This window comes from Ostrinia nubilalis, chromosome 28 (assembly GCF_963855985.1).
Source record: "Ostrinia nubilalis chromosome 28, ilOstNubi1.1, whole genome shotgun sequence".
Lineage (NCBI taxonomy): Eukaryota > Metazoa > Arthropoda > Insecta > Lepidoptera > Crambidae > Ostrinia > Ostrinia nubilalis.
The window spans coordinates 2,604,981-2,621,665 of NC_087115.1; the positions used below are offsets into that span (position 1 = coordinate 2,604,981).

The following is a 16,685-nucleotide window of genomic DNA, read 5'->3' on the forward strand; positions in this document are numbered from 1 at the left end:
GATAGTAAGCGCACGAAAAGTGAGGCAACGTTAGACCTTTCTGGTCCCCTTGAAAATTTAAACTTTTTTGTTTTTAAATGTTTTTTAAAATCATTATTAAATAACAAATAATATCATTTTATTACGATAAATGTTGATTTAAAATCCTCCGAATCTTGAAAAAATCGCCTTATTTTAAACATTTTTAACAACGTTCTGACATAAGATTTTTGCCTCACTTTTGACGAAGCGTTTGTATGAAGACTATTCATCTAGGTTTTATTTAAGTCTTAGACGTATCATAATAATCTAGACCAGCGTTGCCAGTTTTTTTTTTCGCCAAGTCGGGACTTTGGTACTTTTTGAGTGAAAATAGCGGGATTCTTCCGTCAGAAGCGGGACATAGTAAAAAAACGTATAATATAATCAAGGTTTTCAAATATTCGTCTTTTTATTTGACATAAAATTACGTTTACGTGACAATAGATAGCAAAATTAGCCATAGAAAATGTATTTTAACAAAAAAATATTTTTTTTAATCAGATTTACTCTATCGTTTAATTCGTCTTTAGAATAAAAAAAGAAAAAAATAACAAAAATCGAAATTAAAAAAGTTTTATTCTTTAGAATAATATGGCGTTTCAAACAATAGTCAGTGCCCCGATTACGCTAATTTTAACGTCTCCAATACAGACGCGCTTCTTCGATTCTGCGATACGGATTGGTCAGAACAGTTGACGTCAGCTGTTTTGATAATCGGGGCTCTGGTGAAGTGAGTGTCTCTCTCCGAAAAGCGGGACCGAGCCTGTCCCGCGCGGGACATTTAAATTTGATTAAAAAATCGGGACGTCCCGCCAAAATCGGGACGTCTGGCAACGCTGATCTAGACTAAGTTCTTATCTACCCACACACGACCGGATTATAATTATGATCCCTAACAGCCAAAATAATTTATTACTAAGATAAGCTAGCCATTCAAAAACATTTTATCACTGTGGAAAGTTATCAAATCCATAGCCTGAGTCTATAATTAGCCTAGGCGCATACCATAGACTTAGTTGGCCGATAGTTGGGCCCGATTTTAATTTAATTTATGAAGAATCGGCCGATAGAAAATCGGTGGTCTGCGCTCTGCGCCTAGGCTAGTTCCAATCACGAAAAAAATTAGCGGTTTTAGTAAGTTTCGGTTAAAAAATAAGGTGTTCGGACTTTTAATGGAAAGTGCATTTATCCGTTGTTTCGTCTTTGTTTGCGCGTGAACTTTACCGCGATTATGAATTGCACTTCAGCTGGAATGATAATGGAGCGTTACTGGAGTGTGGACAAGAGATAAAACGCGTATGAATTGGAGACATTACATAGGGGCCCAACTTGTATAGCAAAGTATACTAAAGGCAGAGAAAGTCGGGGCGAGGTGCTAGTCTAAAATAATGAATTAAATAATCATAAAAACATTGAGATTAGATAATAATAAAACCCCAAATCCTGTTAGAAAAGGTATTTGATTGTGAAAGTAAACAAAATACAGAATTATCTAATAATAACTCCATCCGGTGATAATGTCAAGTATTAATCAAATTACATAAGTAATTCTACTTAAAATGCGTGTTAATATTATAAAACGCAGTTTGTCACAAATCGTCATAAATTATATATAGCCTGTATATTATTCTGGGTTATAAACAATAATACTGTAAAGTTTCATCAAAATTCGTTCAGTAGGTTTTGCATGAAAGAGTAACAAACATTCAGACATCCAAACTTTCGCATTTATATAATACTAGCTGACCCGGCGAACTTTGTTCCGCCCTAATGGCAATAAATAAGCAGACTTTTTTTTTATTTCAAACGGGATAAAAAGTATCCTATGTCCTTCTCCTGGCTCTAAACTACCTCCCTGACAATTTTCAGCTAAATCGGTTCAGCCGTTCTTGAGTTATAAGTGGTGTAACTAACACGACTTTCTTTTATATATATAAGATATAGATTAGTTGGATCGTTTCATCCACAAAGACGCGCCCCACCATTCTTCCGCTAATGTTTGAGTATTATCGGTACACGCTAAATGATTCATGAGTGCACACGCACACTACACCCGATGCTCGGATTGCTCGGATCAAATTTCCCGCACCCCGCGCTTTCCTAGACCAACATCGGTGGGGCGCGTCCGAGTGGATGAAACGATATATGTATAACAGTATGTCCTCTCACAGTAAGTGGTGGTCCCGTATCCGTCCCCCGGACACGGCCTGAGCCGAGGTCCGAGCCTACCGTGGCGCCCTCAGGCCGCGTCCGTAGTCCCCTCGATCGGGCCCACTAGATCCGTAGGCTGGACTTTGGTCCAACACCGCGGTGGGCAACCCTCTAGTTGGGTTCGCCACTGATCGGGCGCCTTAAATTATGCGCTCGATACGGCCCGATCGCGAACGTCGGTCTGCGACCGAAGCCCACACTCGGCCTCGTCGGCACGTGCACCGACGATCGCCAAACGGCTAGAGTACCTTCTTTCTGTACTCGCCACTCTGCCCGGTGAAGCTGGAAAAGCTCTTCAAGCTAACAGCGCGCGTCCCTTCAAAAAAAAAAAAAGTAGTGGTGGTATGGGTATCCTTCCGTTTGGCCAAATTACTTTTCGCCAAATTTCACTTCGCAAACAACTTATCGCCAATGTTTCATTTCCCAAATGAACTTTTAGCAACTGTACTTTTCGCAACTAATTCATTTGGCCAAATTATCATTTGGCAAAATTTTACTTGGCAAATATTTATATAGCAAATGTTTTATTTTGCCAAATATTATATCCCAAATAATTTGTTTGGTCAAATTGACACTTCACATACTTACCAACCGTTACCCACAAATCAAAGCATGATCATGGTTTTCACAAGAATTTTATGTAAAACAAAGAGATTTCAGAAAATAGTATGGTTGCAAAAAGTAGTTATTGCAGAAAATAGTAGGTTAGGTTAGGTTAGAACAGTGACCCTTAATGCGCGAAGGCGAGCGAAGCGTGCCGCGGCAGCGGCCGCCGAGCGCTAGAATCACCTCTATTGTTAATGAATCATTTGGAAATTTCGATAAAAAGAATGAAATAAGAAAATTAATTTAGAACAAATTTTATATTAACTACCCACTAAACAAAATAATAACCACAAGCTATTTTTTATTCCATTCTATGCACCAATCAAATTATTTTGTAAATAGTTTATCGTGAAATATTTTTGCCAAATTAAACATTTGACAAAACATACTTTGCCAAACAATTATTTGCTAAACAATAATATGCCAAAAACGACATTTGCGAATTAAAAGTTTGCAATAAGTTGTTTTGCCAAATGAGAATTTGCCAAATGAAAATTTGCGAAATGTTGTTTGCGATGTGATAATTTGGGAAACGTTTTTTGGCCAAACATTAGTAATCCGGTGGTATGTTTTAGGTATAGGTCTAGCGCATAACTCAGTCAGAATATGAAAGAGCGTACAAATCTGTAGCACATTTGAAGTTTGAAGCTTTACAGACGTTTGATGTTTTAAAAACACCCTCCTACGGCGCTCGCATACTTCAGACACTGACCACTGACGGAGATAAGTGCTATACCCATAATTTTCCTCGCACATTTCTTCTGGAAAAGCCTTGGGTCATTCATCATCATCATCATCATCATGTCAGCCATAGGACGTCCACTGCTGAACATAGGCCTCCCCTAATGTTTTCCACATTGATCGATTGGTAGCGGCCTGCATCCAGCGCTTCCCTGCTACCTTCACGATGTCGTCGGTCCACCTTGTAGGTGGACGTCCCACGCTGCGCCTTCCGGTACGCGGCCTCCATTCCAGAACCTTGCTGCCCCATCGGCCGTCAGTTCTGCGCACTATGTGCCCTGCCCATTGCCACTTCAGCTTGCTAATCCGTCGGGCTATGTCAGCGACTTTAGTTCGTTTACGGATTTCCTCATTTCTGATTCGATCTCGCAAAGAAACACCAAGCATAGCCCTCTCCATAGCACGCTGTGCAACTTTGAGCTTCTGTATAAGGCCTATAGTGAGAGGCCACGTTTCCGAGCCATAAGTTATCACTGGTAACACACATTGATTGTAGACTTTCGTCTTCAGGCATTGGGGTATTTTGGACGAAAAGATGTTACGTAGTTTCCCGAACGCTGCCCAGCCGAGTTGGATTCGACGATTGACCTCCTTCTCGAAATTGGACCTACCTAGCTGGATCGTTTGTCCGAGGTAGACATACTTGTCGACAATCTCGAGAATTGAGCTCCCAACTGAAACTGGGTAGGGCGCAACATGGATATTCGACATAAGCTTCGTTTTGTCCATGTTCATCCTCAGGCCTACCTGTTGGGAAACTCGATTAAGGTCTTCGAGCATTGTGCCAAGATCTTCCAACGATTCTGCCATGACCACAATATCGTCGGCAAACCGAAGGTGAGTGATGTACTCGCCATTAATGTTTATGCCGAATCCTTTCCATTCCAGGAGCTTGAAAGCGTCCTCCAATGCAGCGGTGAACAGTTTCGGAGATATAACATCTCCCTGCCTAACGCCTCGCTGCAGTGGAATCGCCTTCGTGCTCTGCTCCTGTACTCGGACCGACATGGTGGCGTTTTTGTACAAGCACTTCAGCACCTCGATATACCGATAGTCAATACGGCACCGCTGGAGAGATTGTAGCACTGCCCAAGTCTCAATCGAATCGAAGGCCTTCTCATAGTCCACGAACGCCAAGCATAGTGGCAAGTTATACTCCTCAGTCTTCTGTATAACCTGTCGCAGCGTATGGATGTGGTCTATGGTACTATAACCTTTTCGGAATCCGGCTTGTTCGGGAGGCTGGAAGTCATCGAACCTACGCGCGAGACGGTTCGTGATGACTCTCGAAAACAGTTTGTAGACATGACTCAGAAGCGAGATGGGTCTGTAATTCTTCAGCAAGGTCTTATCACCTTTCTTGAAGAAGAGCACCACCACGCTTCTGTTCCATGCCTCTGGCGTAGTTCCCTGGAGTAAGACGGAGTTAAAGAGTCTCTGAAGGACTTTCAGTATCGGTGTTCCACCCGCGTTCAGAAGCTCCGATGTTATTCCGTCATCACCCGGTGCCTTGTTGTTCTTTAGCTGTTTGAGAGCCATCCTAATCTCGTATAGGCTGATGTCCGGGATATCTTCGGTATAGTGTCGAGTTAGTTTAGCTCTTGGATCTGTGGTTGAGCTATCAACAGGTTTGGTGACTGAGGTATATAACTGTCCATAAAACCTCTCGATCTCACCCAGAACCTCGGCTTTTGTTGACGTTACACTACCGTCCGCCGTCGTTAGCTTAGTCAGCTGGCTTTCCCCAATAGAGTTGTCTCTTGCGAACACTTTGGAGCCTTGGTTCCGCTCTATCGCCTCTTTAATACTGTTGGTATTAAAGTTGCGAATATCGTGTCGCAAGGACTTCCTTATCTGTCTATTGAGCTGCCTATATGCCTTAGCGTCAACGGAGGTCTGCAGTGTCATTAGGCGTCGTTCTTGCATGAGGTTGAGGGTGTGGTCGGTCAACTTTTGCGGCCTGTTTTTGCGACGAGGTCTGAAGAATTTAGACCCAGCTGCTTGGACAGTTTCAACGAACCCGTTATTAATCTCGTCCACTGACTCGCAGTTTTCCAGACATGCAAAGCGATTTGATAACTCGAGCTGAAAGCTCTCGGGGCAGTGAATATGGGAATTTAAGGGTCGGAGCGTAGACTTCATCAGACGGGACCTTTCTAGCTTGACGTTAATATTTAGTATGCCTCTGACCATTCGGTGATCACTTCCGGTTTTCACCCTGTTGATCACGGAGACATCGCTAAATATTCGTCGCTTTGTGGTCATGATGAAGTCAATCTCATTTTTCGTGGAACCATCGGGACTTATCCAGGTCCACTTCCTGTGAGGCGGCTTCTGAAAGAAGGAGTTCATGGCAAAGAGGTCCTCCTTCTCCAGAAATTCGGCCAGCCTCTGTCCCCTGGGGTTCCGTTGCCCACATCCAAATTGCCCCACTCTCAGCTCATCATCACCTCGCATGCCCAGCTTTGCGTTGAAGTCCCCCATAACAACATTGAAGTAGGTTTTAGTAGTATGTATGGCCCTACTTATGTCCTCATACATAGCCTCTACTTCCTCATCTGGGTGTGTAGAGGTCGGTGCGTATACCTGAATTACCTTCAACAAGTATCTTTTAGATACTCTGAGTATCAGGTATGCAACCCTGCTCGACACACTTCCGATGGTGACGATGTTGTTAGTGAGGGACTTGTGGACGAGAAACCCGACACCACCTTGGGACAGTTGTTCGCCCTCCCGGTAGTAGAGTAGGTTGCCGGATTTCAGGGTGATCGTGTCCTCGCCCTCTCGTCGGACTTCCGATAGTCCCATGATGCTCCATTGCAACCTACTCATTTCATCTTCCAGCTCTATAAGCCTTTCGTCAGTCCTCAATGTGCGTATATTATGCGTTACCAGGGCCAGTCGTCGTTGGTGTGGGTAGCCAATCCGCCTCCGGAGATTCTTAGCACCCCCCGCTCCGCTGTCACCCTGACCGCTACCGTAGCCAGGAACAGCGGGGCCACCGGAGACTGGGGGCCTGGTTGCTTTTGTGTATTTCATTGTGGGGGAATTGCCAGTACTCGCCACGCTTGGCAGGCGGGTTGGCGAGCGCAGTTTTTTATATGTTTCGCACGCAGACGCTGCTGCCCATCTCGCGCTACAGGATTTTGTCGCCTCTTACGACACGCCTCCTGTTGGCGGTGGGGAATTGTATTCTTTCCGGCCGTCCCCACACGGCACTACACCACATGTTGGGTCATTCATTTATTACGTAATACTGTTTTCGCTAGTTTTGGAACCCCTCTTTTCATTATAAGAAAAAATAAGAATAAACCGACCCCCTTCCCCCCGTTTAATATTTATTACAAGGATCTAAAGGAAAAATGAATAGGTGTTAGGTACACGTTTGACGACTAGTACAATACACAAGCGAGGAATTCCCGGGAGGCGCAGTGCGAGTAGCGCGGGTGGGTCCTTTGCCATGGAAATGGAAATCGTTTACTAAGCACGCATCCGAGCAAAACTCGGGCCCCGGGCGGTTGCCCGCTTTTTCAAAGTTTTAATTTTGCGCATTTATGTGATCTTTCGTAAGAACTTTTGAGCCACCCCGTTGTAAGAAAAAATAAGACATGGTCGACCCCCCTTCCCCCTTAATCGTCTTACGTAATAAATGAATGACCAAGACCCCACCTAAATAATCTTGACTCAATTGCGTCAATTGCTTATTAATTACATTTAGTTGTCAACGCTAATCTCGATAATTATTATGTAGGGGATTAGGATCCCTGATATGACGGAGATGTTTTTAGTATAAAATGGTGGACAGGGCAGTACCATTAGTAGTAGTAATCCAATATGGTTGGCTTCAAGGTAGCTGTTCTACTCTTCGGCTTGGCAGCCGCTTCTGGTAAGCATTCTATCTATTTACCTTATCATTGTCAGGTAGCTAAAAGCTCATAAGATTTCAAAGGTTGCTGTGCTCTAACTGGGTCTACATTGATCTGCTTGAATTGTAAGACCTAAACGCTAATGTAAGAAGAAGAATAAAGTATTGAGTATTGAGATAGGACCCCTTAATATTGATGTTTATCGTCCGTGGTGCATAATTATGTTTGATTATTCTTCTTCTTTGTCGCTACACTCTTGCCAGAGTGGTCGTGGTAGTCACACTAGGTCCGGTGGCAAGTCTCACAATTCGTCGATATTCCTCCCGCACTGCAGCCTTTCTTGTGCACTCGTGGAGTGGACCATTGAGTGCGGTTTTGATCTGGTCAGTCCAGCGCATGGGCGACCTGCCGCGCGCTCTTGTGCCCTCAACCTTCCCCTGCACGTTTGTATATGTTTGTATATGTATATGTTTGATAAAGGTTACTAAACCTTTGTTTGTCACCTGTCATCCGCTTTGCACTGGAGGGAAGTCGAACTTTAACTTCGAACTCCTCCTATGTTCTTCTGATTAATTTCGTTGTGGGTCCAATGACAGTTTAACTTTCCCTCGGGACAAACTTGACCTTCACTGGTTGGGTTTTTACTGGCGGTCAAGCTGTAGAACCTGGCTACACAGGAGTTGCAGCGGTGGGAACGAGAGATGGGAATAGTCCCGTTAATCTATCTATCTGATTATGTGGTCTCTTCCATTACATTACATGGACGCTTCTATGGTCTATTAGGAAAAGAGTAACAGGACTGTCCCCTGTCATTCCCGCCGCTGCAACTCCTGTGTAGCATGCGCGCGGTCTTTTCACTCACTCATCACCATATTATTATATCAGAAACTACAAGTGCTAGGAGTCTCGAATTTTGCATGGGTGTTCCTTTTAGAACGTCTAGGTGTGCTCACTAGACGGTATTTTGCAAAATTCAACTCCCAACGGGGCAAAAAGGAGGTTGGAAGTTTGTATGAAAGTCCTGTTTTTGAAGTTTTTTTTTATGCTAGACAAGGCAGGTATTTGACCGCAATCGCACCTGGTGTTAAGTGAGATGCAGTCTAAGATGGTACATATCTGTAAGTGCCTATTCACTCTCGCCTTGAAAACGTGTGTGAAGTAAAGTGAAGTGGTTTGTAACTGATAATAAACAAGAGTGTAATCTTCTTAATTTTTATATTTACAGCCCTTCCTCAGCCCGCTGACGAAAGGTGGGGCGACCAGCCCTCATGGTGGCCTGACTCCTTCCCGTGGCCCCCAGCGCTCCCAGACCAGTGGCCCGACAGGCCTGAATGGTGGCCCGACTCCCTCGCCTGGCCCCCGGCGATCCCAGACCAGTGGCCTGACAGGCCTGAATGGTGGCCCGACTGCGCCTCCTGGCCTCCTGCGGTGCCCGAGCAACTCCCTCCCAACTGCTGGCCCGAACACTGGCCCTGGCCTCCAGCGCTACCTGAGCAATGGCCCGACCAGCCCTCTTGGTGGCCTGATGTGCTCCCGTGGCCTCCAGCGCTACCTGACCAGTGGCCCGACAGGCCCCAATGGTGGCCCGAAGCGCTCCCCTGGCCCCCTGCTCTCCCTGAGGACATCCCATGGCCCCCACCAGGCGTCGACACCGACAGGATCCCCTACATTCCCTCCAGGGATAACCAGTTCCATCTTTTCACCAGGTAACTGTTTATTCATGTATTTACTCTATGTGAACCATCATTATTTCATCATCAGGTCATAATAATGATCTCCAATGCAGGGCAGGAGAACGAGCCTTTCTAATTTACCAGAGGTACTCCCTATGCTAGTAACCAAAGTGCAGTCACTAGCCTGCAGAATCGCTAAAATCAAGTGGCAGTGGGCGGGGTACATACATAGCTTGTAGAGCTGATGGCCGCTGGGGCAGAAAAGTTCTCGAGTGGCGACCACGAGCCGGAAGACGTAGTGTGGGCAGTAGGTCTCCTACTAGGTGCACCGACAAACTGGTGAAGGTCGCGGGAGGTGCCTGGATGGGTATCCTTCCGTTTGGCCAAATTACTTTTCGCCAAATTTCACTTCGCAAACAACTTATCGCCAAAGTTTCATTTCCGAAATGAACTTTTAGCAAATGTACTTTTCGCAACTATTTCATTTGGTCAAATTATCATTTGGTCAAATTTTACTTGGCAAATGTTTATATAGCAAATGTTTTAGTTTGCCAAATATTATATCCAAAATAATTTATTTGGTCAAATTGACACTTCACATGCTTACCCACCGTTACCCACAAATCAAAGCACAAGGCAAATGATCATGGTTTTCACAAGAATTTTATGTAAAACAAAGAGATTGCAGAAAATAGTATGGATGCGAAAGTAGGTTTTGCAGAAAATAGTAGGTTAAGTTAGGTTAGAACAGTGACCCTTAACGCGCGAAGGCGAGCGAAGCGTGCCGCGGCAGCGGCCGCCGAGCGCTAGAATCACCTCTATTGTTAATTAATCATTTAGTTTCGATAAAAATAATGAAATATGAAAATAAATTTAGAACAAATTTTATATTAACTACCCACTAAACAAAATAATAACCACAAGCTAATTTGTATTCCATTCTATGCACCAATCAAATTATTTTGTAAATAGTTTATCGTGAAATATTTTTGCCAAATGAAACATTTGGCAAAACATACTTTGCCAAACAATAATTTGCTAAACAATAATATGCCAAAAAAGACATTTGCGAATTAAAAGTTTGCAATAAGTTGTTTTGCCAAATGAGAATTTGCCAAATGAAAATTTGCGAAACGTTGTTTGCCATGTGATAATTTGGGAAACGTTTTTTGGCCAAACATTAGTAATCCGCCTGGATGCGGGCGGCGCAGGACCGGTCTTTGTGGAAATCCTTAGGGGAGGCTTTTGTCCAGCAGTGGACGTCTTTCAGATGAAACGAACGAATGCTAGGCATATGGGTTGTTTTAGAAATGTACAATATCCACCTTCTCTTTCAGGAACAACCAGTACCTGAGCCAGCCTCTTATCATCGACAATGCTAACCTCCTTAGCTCTTCAAACTACAACGCCGGTCGCAGAACCGTGATCCTCGTTCACGGCTACCAGGGTTCTGCCACTGCTGCCTTCAACGCTGTGCTTGTACCTGGTATGTTCTGTTCTGCTAGAAGAAGGATGCTTTTAATGTGTATTACGAAAGATCCCTTTTGAAAGAAGGATTTTTTTATGCATAACAAGGCAGGCATTTGACCACAATCGCACCAGGTGTTAAGTGGGATGGACTATCTGTCCTGTAAGTGCCTATTCCCTCTCGCCTTGAAGAGGCCCGGATTATAGTCTTCGGGAAAAACAGCAGCTCAGGCAATGAATTTCAGTCCCTAGCTGTTCTCAAAAAAGAGTCATCGAAACGCTTAGTGCGAGCTAGTGGAATGTCGACAATATAGGGATGGTACGCTAACCTGCGTCTGGTTCCCCGGTGGTTCTTTCTCAAAATTACGGGACTATTCCCACCTCTCGTTCCCACCACTGCAACTCCTGTGTAGCCAGGATCTACAGCTATCTCAAAATTAGTAAATTCTTCTTCTTCTTCTTCCAGCTTTCCTCGCCGCTGATGACGTGAACGTGATCATCGTTGACTGGAGCAAGGGTGCCAACTCCCACGTCGCTCTCTCCACCTTCTACTCTGTTCTGTCCGGTAAGTCACTTCAATACGAACCAGTAGCATAAAAGATAATCGACATTAACTATTTAATTATACCTAGTTAGGTTAAAAATCAATTGAACATGTTTAATAGCAATGTCTTCAACTTCAACATCGGCTAGTTCTTGACTGCTGCCAAAAAGTACCTTTAACATTTTTCCACCACCACCACCACACCCAGCTTTTCTTGGAGATCCACTTACTACGTTTGCTGATTCACGATCGCCATTCAGAAGCTATTTTTTTCTTCTTCGTCGCTACACTCTTGCCCGAATGGTCGTGGTCGTAACACTCGGCCCGGTGGCAAACCTCACAATCCGTCGCCATTCCTCCCGCAATGCAGCCTTTCTTGTGTACTCGTGGAGTGGACCATTGAGTGCAGTTTTGACCTGGTCAGTCCAGCGCATAGGTGACCTGCCGCGCGCTCTTGTGCCTTTAACCTTCTCTTGCACGACAAGTCGTTCAACAGAAGCGACTTTTCCACGTATAATATGGCCAAAGAAAGTGAGAATACCACTTTGGACGATGGAAGAAAAACGCTGTTTGATATCAAGTTCTTGGATGATTGAGATGACGAAGAGAAACTTATTTAGATATTGTTAATGAAAATATCTTGGACATTTCCAGGCAACTTCGTCGCGCGCTTCACAAGATGGCTGACCCAGCAGTCTGGCGCCAACCTGGCTGACTTCCACATCGTCGGTCTCGGTCTCGGAGGTCTGAATGCTGGCTTCATCTCCAGACGCCTGAACAGCGAAGTTGGATACGTCACCGGTAAGATTTATCATCATCATCATTTCAGCCATAGGACGTCCACTGCTGAACATAGGCCTCCCCCAATGATTTCCATGTTGATCGATTGGTAGCTGCCTGCATCCAGCGCCTTCCTGCTACCTTTCTAATGTCGTCTATGTGCCCTGCCTATATTGCCACTTCAGCCTGCTAATCCGTCGGGCTATGTTAGCGACTTTAGTTCGTTTACGGATTTCCTCATTTCTGATTCAATCTCGTAAACAAACATCGGTGTTTCTTTACGAGTTTGAATCAGAAATAAATATGCTCGGGCATAGCCCTCTCCATAGCACGCTGTGCAACTTAGAGCTTCTGTTATAAGGTTAATTATTATTATGGTTTTCATTATTATCTCCATCAGATTATCCCCACTGCTGGATCACCACCCTCTATAATTTACCAAAGGCAAATAGAGGATCTAACTTAGGGACTACACATTTAACAGAGAACGGGCAGCAGCGCTCTCTGATAAACATCACGCTCCCTCGCCCTTTGGGTGACCTTGAGCCTTCTAATAAGAAGCATATGAAGTCATTATTCAGCTTGTGGGATATGATGCTCAACCACAATAAGGAAGCTAGATGTTAGTGCTTCCTTCCGAGCGGGTGTTATGCTCGGGGACCAAGGTCCAATTTACACCCTCTTGGTTTGTCTATATATACTTGGCAGGATATAAAACTCCGTCACTGCGATGCAGGTTTGTATGAACGGCGGAGTGTGCCATAGTGAAGTAGTAACAGCGCCATATGTTGGTCACTAGTTTGTAGTGGCGTCGCCACAAGCTCTACAGCTCTGTTATAACCAACCGACTTTTTCCAGCTCTGGACCCCTCCGGAGTTCAAAGATTCACCGGATTACTGCCCCCTCTCAACCCCACCGTCGCGCAGTATACCGAGGTGATCCACACCGACGTGCAGGGCCAAGGCTACCGCAACCCCTTGGGGGATGTCGACTTCTACCCCAATGGGGGAGGCTACATGCCTGGATGTGGTGGCGACAGTGAATGCAACCGCAACAGGTAAGATTGCAACAGAGTAGAGTCATCAACTTTGGTCGATACCTTTTGACGCCACAGTAGTGTCATAGATTGATTACTGTAGCCATGTGAGGGCACATGATAGGGCAGCCCAGAGTAGCCCTCTTATTGCGGACTAAGGGAATTTTGTCGTAGTTACCGTAGCCGAAAGCGGCTTGGGAGTATATATGTATAGTGTCATAGACTCGTTAGCCTTAGCAGATGGTTTAGTCTCTCTAACCTTGGCTGATGCATACTGCATTAACAATATAAATGTCAAAGTAGTCTTCAATCCCTTGAATGATATTTATGATTTAGGAGCAGAATAATTAACCTTAGTTTACCTTTACACTAACTGCTTGCTAACTTTGAATGACGCCATAGTAGTGGTGTCACAAGCATTGCTTAATACCTTTTACATGACTCCAAAGTCGTGTCATCAGCTTTTTCGGCAGTATTCTAAGCTCTAAAACTTGAAGAAAATAGTTTTAATCTTCTTCTAATCTGTATCCTTCTTCCAGGCCTGTCTACTACCTTCATACCTTTGTTCCACAGTAGGCTCATTAGCCTTGCTAATTTTTGAATGACGCCATAGTAGTGTCATAAACCTTAGCTAATACATTTTTGCATGGCACAATAGTAGTGTCAAGCATTCATTGATAGCTTTTTCATGACTCCAAAGTAGTGTCATCAACTTTTATTCGCTATCTTTCTGCAGCTCTAGAACTTGAAGAAAATAGCTTTATTCTTCTTCTAACCTGTCTTTCTTTCAGGGCCGTTTACTACTTCGCTGAGTCTATCCAGACTGGTGGCTTCACCGGGATTGAGTGCGCCTCCCACCACGAAGCTCTTAGCAGCAGTTGCAACGGAGCCGGCAGACTGAACCTTGGTGGACTTGCTCCTAAGACTGGGTATGTCATCATCCTACCAGTTGTCTAGGACTATCTCGATCTGGACTGGAAAACTTAGTAACTAAAGTACGGCCAACTAGCAGCGATACAAAAGGTCGATTCGACTGTCGAACTGACAATCTATTCTGTCTCTTCACATCGTGTGTATTTGTCGTAATGTCTCGTTCTCCCGCCAAAATATGTCAAAGTCAAACCCCTGCTATTCCAAATGACCATGACATTGGGTTTTTTACATTTGGTATCGCTTCTCGTTGGCCGTACTTTAGGTGGGCTTTCGGTGGTCATCGGTAATTGGGCAAATTCTTAATTTTTCCAGCTGCGAACTGTTTAGCTTCACAGAGGAACTGGCTATCTTACGTTCAACTGCCGAAACAATGCTGGGAATATGTTTATTCTGATTTGGGCTATCTGACTGATTGATCCAGAATCATAGTTAGCCTTTGCAAAAATTTGACTATTCCCACCTTTCGTTCCCACCGCTGCAACTCCTGTGTAGGTTACTAAATCTTTGTTTGTCACCTGGCACCCACTGTCACACACACAGAGGGAAGTCGAACCTAAACTTCGAACTCATCCTATGTTCTTCTGATTAATTTCGTTGCGGGTCCAATGACAGTTTAACTTTCCCTCGGGACAAACTTGACCTTCACTGGTTGTGTTATTAGCGGTCAAGCTGTAGATCCTGGCTACACAGGAGTTGCAGCGGTGGGAACGAGAGGTGGGAATGGTCCCGTAACTCCTGTATAGGTAAACGGCTACTAGTTCGTGATAGTACGTAAGTTCGTAAGTTTTTTTTCTAGCTCAAATAATAAGCAAATGGAATATTATTTATAAAAATTCTTTATTACTGTAAAAACTCTATTATTTAAGCTATCTAAAAAACCAAGTACCAACATTGTGGCGCCAAAAATGAGAGCAATACGAAGCTTCAAACTCTCAGAGAGCCAAAAACAGCCGTGCGGCGTGAAAATGTTGCTCTCACCGTAAGGTTAGCGCTCCAACTTCTTAAGCTTATAAAAAGGCGAAGAAACGTCCATTTGCATAAAACTTGTAATAGTGGTTTCATATGTTCCTTGACAATTGATTTGGCTTAGAAAAAAGTTATATGAAAACGTAGAATTCCTTTAAAATTGCGATTAATTGACTCACGAAATAGCGTACATATTATTTTTCGGGTGTCCCCTGTTTCGTGATACTACCGAATCAAGGATATTATGGATAATGTTTTGATGCTTGGTTTTTAAATAATTATTTATGATAATTGAAATGTAAGTTATGAAACAAATAATACATTTATTTAAGTTTCTCATGATCTAAATTCGGTATATGTTTCGTTCACTAGAATTTATATGACACGAATTTGAAGTTCACATAAATGACCAATTTTAAGATAAATTAGCATAAGTACTACCAGCGTAATTTTGGTTTTAATTCGATTCGTTTTATTTATCTTGGTTTATTTGTATTTTATATGGGATAGATAATAGTTAATTGACACAATTTGACAATAATCCATGAATTTTACTTGGGGAATTTGGAATAATCAGTATCACGAAACAAGGAACCGTAATTATTGTTACTTTTCCCAAGTTCGTGATATATAAATGTATAGTGTTAGGTACTTGTATGACACATAACATCAAAGAAATCGACATATTTTTTAGTTTTTAATACTTACCTACCTAAGTAATAAATTAACTAATTTTAATTATGAGTCATTAGCGTATTATGGGTTTATTTTCAGGGGGGGGGGGGACTACCCTCACTTGAAGCAGCTCCAGAGGTGGGGGGTTAGTCCCCCCCCCACATTTTTTAAATTTAGACTTGTATGAATATTTTCACATATCGTTAGAAATAAAAAATCTAAATTTTATGGGTACGAAGGGGAGGGGGGGGGGTATGGCATGTTATGGTATATTAGTAGGAAGTAGGATGAATATTTCAGGAAGTAATATAGTCAATTTCACAGAATTATTTTATTCTAAATTTATACTATCGTTTTTAAATTTATTAAACCCTTAATCATTATTAAAATATCCTAACTCGATGCGTAAAACTTTATCCCGAAATAGGGGACATGAGTTCACGAACTTAGAAACAGAGCAAAATTTTATCACGAAACAGGATCCAAACAAGAGGTCCGCAGAACAATTAATATTAAAAAAAGTTTAAACAATATAACTATAATTTATGTATTAAGTTACTGTCAAAAGACCAAACTTTAGCATACAAAAGCTTTCATACTGATATCATCCTTGGTTATTTTTAAATAAATTGTTAAAGTCATAAGAGCCTTAATATACCGAAGTAGGGGGCACTTACCTTAGTCAGGATCTACATATTTTGCTAATTCTGTTCTCTTCTTTACAGATCCAAGGGTGTCTACTGGGTTGGCACCAACGCCTCTCCCCCCTTCTCCCAGGGCTAAGCTTCGTTCAATTAGTTATTTATTAAGCTTCTAAGGAATAAATAAAGAAATGCTTTGCTCTGAAGTTTTTGTACTATTAACTAGCTAAGCCCGCGAATATTACCCGTTTTAGTAACATTTTTCTTTACTGCTCCGCCCCTATTGGCTGTAGGGTGATGTTGTGTAGCCTAAATCCTTCCTCGATAAATAGGCTATCCAACACAAGAATATTTTTTCAACTCGGACCAGTAGTTCCTGAGACCGACTACAAAAACAGTAAAAAATAATAAAATCATTAGTTTTTTGTTTACAAGAACACTTATTATCACCAGCTTAATAACTTCGTAAAATCACATTACATTTAACACAAACACAAAATACAGAAAGTTATCAAGATATTTGTG

The 16,685-nt window shown here is 43.0% G+C and overlaps 1 protein-coding gene across 1 annotated transcript; it reads left to right on the plus strand.

Annotated features, from left to right (window-relative positions):
* Window positions 1-7,380: 7,380 nt before the first annotated feature.
* Window positions 7,381-16,366, plus strand: LOC135085533 (lipase member I-like). Its single transcript, XM_063980314.1, has 8 exons — window positions 7,381-7,465; window positions 8,671-9,151; window positions 10,456-10,604; window positions 11,052-11,150; window positions 11,784-11,930; window positions 12,768-12,966; window positions 13,737-13,874; window positions 16,245-16,366. The coding sequence occupies exons 1-8, from the start codon at window positions 7,414-7,416 to the stop codon at window positions 16,300-16,302; spliced, it is 1,323 nt and encodes a 440-aa protein (XP_063836384.1). The 5' UTR covers window positions 7,381-7,413; the 3' UTR covers window positions 16,303-16,366.
* Window positions 16,367-16,685: the final 319 nt, after the last annotated feature.